The 3,574-nt window shown below is 46.3% G+C and overlaps 1 protein-coding gene across 1 annotated transcript; it reads left to right on the top strand.

Moving 5' to 3' along the window:
• Nucleotides 1–326: 326 nt before the first annotated feature.
• LOC108684411 lies at nucleotides 327–1,975 on the top strand. Its single transcript, XM_018188707.1, has one exon. The coding sequence runs from the start codon at nucleotides 351–353 to the stop codon at nucleotides 1,023–1,025; it is 675 nt and encodes a 224-aa protein (XP_018044196.1). The 5' UTR covers nucleotides 327–350; the 3' UTR covers nucleotides 1,026–1,975.
• The last annotated feature ends 1,599 nt before the right edge of the window (nucleotides 1,976–3,574 follow it).

Raw genomic sequence — 3,574 nt, 5'->3', positions numbered from 1 at the left:
TTAAGGGATTCTAATGCAGATTCGATATCCTCCAATCAGAAACTGATCAAAGTGGACCAATTCTTTTGATTGGTTGCCACTTAGGATCTATTCATCTATATTTCGAATAACTTTGTATATTTTTGAAAAATGAGAGAAAAAAGAGACAGATAGCTATAAGAGAAAGAAAGCAAATTCCTGTGTTAACTCCTTTAATCCGTTATTTTTTTTATCTACTTTGGTCAGATTCTGATTAGAAAATCTGTAGTGTAGATAATGAGTTAGAGCAAGTCTCTATTCTAACAAGAATCGATCACGCTTTGGTTTCAGTAGCGGCTGCAGGCTTGAGCGGCGGTCTACTCGGAAGTACTATGATGCCGCTGCACGTGGAGGGTGGCTCGCAAGTGCAGGTACCGCGGGCCCTGATGCAGGCGTTCCTACAGCAGGATCCGAATCATCCGGGCCTGGAGACGGTCCGCTTGCCGGCTCCATCGTGTGGCGCCGATGAAGGCGGACCACCTCAACACTGTCGCGAAGTGGAGACTGAGCTGTGCCTCGTCTGTCGCCGTTGCGGCCGCGCGTATCCGCAGGAATCGTCGCTATTGGCACACCAGCGGTCTTGCTATCTCGGCAATCAACAACGTCGCGGCGCCCTGCGTCTCGTGCAAGTGCGTTACTGCTGTTCGTTATGCGAGCCCGGCGTATCAACGCGCACCTACACCACCGTGAGCGAGTGGCGTCGTCACGCCGAGACGCTGCAGCATCGAGTGCGTCTCGAGGCCGCTCAAGAACGCCAGCAACAGCAACAGCAACAGCAACAATATGACGGCGGCGCACAATCCGGCGAGGAAACGAACCCGCTTACCGACGAGATGGAGGACGTCGTCAATCAGATCACTCTATTGGCGGCTCGCGCGGCCGCCGAGAGTACAACTGGTCAACTACAGGCCAGTGACCGGATCGGCAGTCAGGACAACAACAATGGACCCGATGCCAAGCGGCAGAAACTGGTGCAAGAAGTCACCGCTCTCACCGGTGCACGTTAAACGCCACCATATCGAAGCTCGGGGATTGGTCTACCATCTCTCTCAAAAACAGGAAAGTTGCGCGCACAAAATAGCAGCGAATAACATTAGAACTAAGGACTGCAAAAGGAAAAAAAGTGAAAAGATGGGCAAAAGAGGGAGAGACGAGAACCTACAGACGTCACTTGGAGGAGGTCGGACCCCGAGGACGTCGCAGTGAACGAGCCAATGTTCCTAACCGGCGATTAACGGGCAAGCACGGAGTGTCCATCTCGGTGATGCACCCCGTCGGGGGCATTTGCCCCGTGGCGGTAGGAGAGGGGGCAGGAAAGGGAGGCACATTACTCAGGCGCGGACGGTCATTGATGTTCTCTCTCTTAATTTCGTCGTTTATGCACCGCCAGCACATAACCACCCTCCAATCGCTTCTCTGCCCCCTGGCCCCCGCCCCCCGCGGTTCGCCTATTATTTTTGTAATGCGAATCCCGCGCAGCGCGCGCCGTGAAAATGCGCGCTCTCCAAAGTTCCTCTCGTAGCACGAAAGAAAAAGAAAAAAATTAATAATAAAAAAAAGGTAGCAAAAGGACAGAGAGAGAGACTCGATGAAGGACGAGCTAGTCTAGGTGGAATCGACTGCGGAATGATCGAACGAGCGCGATCGAGAAATCCTCCTTGCTGGTCGGCCAACAACCGATCGATCGGTCGGTCAGTCGGTCGTACGGTCGATTGATCGATCGATTAGTCAGTGGCTCGATCAGATCAAGCTGATCTTGGGCGCGATTCTTCTCGGAACGATGTGCGCGGTATGTTTCCAGGTGAGGAGAGTACGGGAAGTTCCGGAGGGAAAGTGCGTCGTGCGACGCGGAACGACGCGCGTCGAGGTGGGCTAACTTAAACGTTCCTATGTAAAGTAATAATAAAGATTTAAAGCAGAGTTACTAAGAAAAGAAAAAGAGAAGCAGGAAGATACAAGCGGACGCTGTTAAGCGCGGCGTAGTAGGGTAGATGGTGCGCGGCGCGCGAAACTAAAAACGCCGCCATCGTTACGAATACGTACGTACATATTCATATATATATATATACATACATCTATATATATATACACATATACATATATATATATATATATAGATATCTGACTGTCTCTATCACTCTCTTTCTCGTTTTGACGCGCCGTATGCACGTGGCTTTCCACTGACTTGTGTGAATGTGGATCTGCGTGCGTGCGGATGTATATGCGTGCATGCGTGCGTGCGTGCATGCGTGTGTATGTGTGTGTGTCGCGAATCGTTCAGCGACTTCGATGGCGATGAAAAGGTAAGATAAAAAGAAAAGAAAAGCTTTTCGAGAAAGCGACGAAAAACGAAGGAAAATTCAAGAAGATACACATACACACGTAGCATACTCTTTCTCAATCACTTTCTCTACAATAAAACACACACACACACACACACACACACACACACACACACACAAACAGGCGCGCACTGTACACACGTGTACAAATGGACTTGGCACGTACGTTTTTTTACGTTCTTTATTTTCCATTTTGATAAAAAAAAGAAAATGTAGTAAAATGGTGGACAAAAGGGAAAACGACGGTATATGCGGCAGCGTAACAAACTCCCGGTGTGCCCGTCATCGAAACGATTCGCATGCGCGAACGAGCAAGCAAGACCCAGAAACATGGTTCCTATATTTAATAAATTATATTTATTAACGCTAAACAAATGATTAGTAACAACGTTAATGATAATAATAAAATTAATAATAATAAGAGTAATAAAGTAATAATAATGAAACTAGTAATAATAATGATAGTAATAACGATAGGTATTTTAGAGAGCTGTCGGTAGCTATAACGATTATCGCTAAGCAACGCTCGATAAATCGAATCGATTGATACATCGACGCTCGGGGTGGGGAAGGGTATAATGAGAGGGGGCCCAACACCATTGAAGGGATTTTACTTCTGTGTCCTTCATTTCTCTCTCCCTCTTTTCCACAATCTCGTGCGTATTATAAAACGTCTCTTGAAAATAAACACAAATTGTATACACGCTTGACATGCAGCATGACGTGCAGCGTAACATGTGGAAAAATACGGCTCTTTACACAGGCTTTTTTTAATTATAAACACAGATAATGGACTAAATTTTCTACTGACAAATCAAGAGACTTTAGCGTGTAATTTGAGATTTTTAAGTAGAATAAGACAAATTTTTAATTGCAGATAGCGATTGGGAACGGTTGGGAAATTTCAAAAATCATCTCGCACGAAAATATTTTACACACACATACGTCGTCCCGGATCACAGATTGAGAAAGAGAAAGGAGGGAGAGAATCGCGCCCTTTCGAATAGTAAGAAGGCGGGGAATGATGTAAAAAAATCGAGAATGACAAAGAATTCACTACTAGCTGTAAGTTACGGATAAATTACGATTAAACTATAGGATGTAAGGGGGAAAAGGGAGGGATGGGGGGAGGGAGAGGGAGTACATGCGCGTCGATAAAAACGATACATAGACACACAGACACACACTCTCATGCATATATATATATATATATA

Source organism: Atta colombica, unplaced genomic scaffold, assembly GCF_001594045.1.
Source record: "Atta colombica isolate Treedump-2 unplaced genomic scaffold, Acol1.0 scaffold134, whole genome shotgun sequence".
Lineage (NCBI taxonomy): Eukaryota > Metazoa > Arthropoda > Insecta > Hymenoptera > Formicidae > Atta > Atta colombica.
The sequence above is the reverse complement of the archived record's forward strand: the minus strand, read 5'-3'. Positions and strand labels throughout refer to the sequence as shown.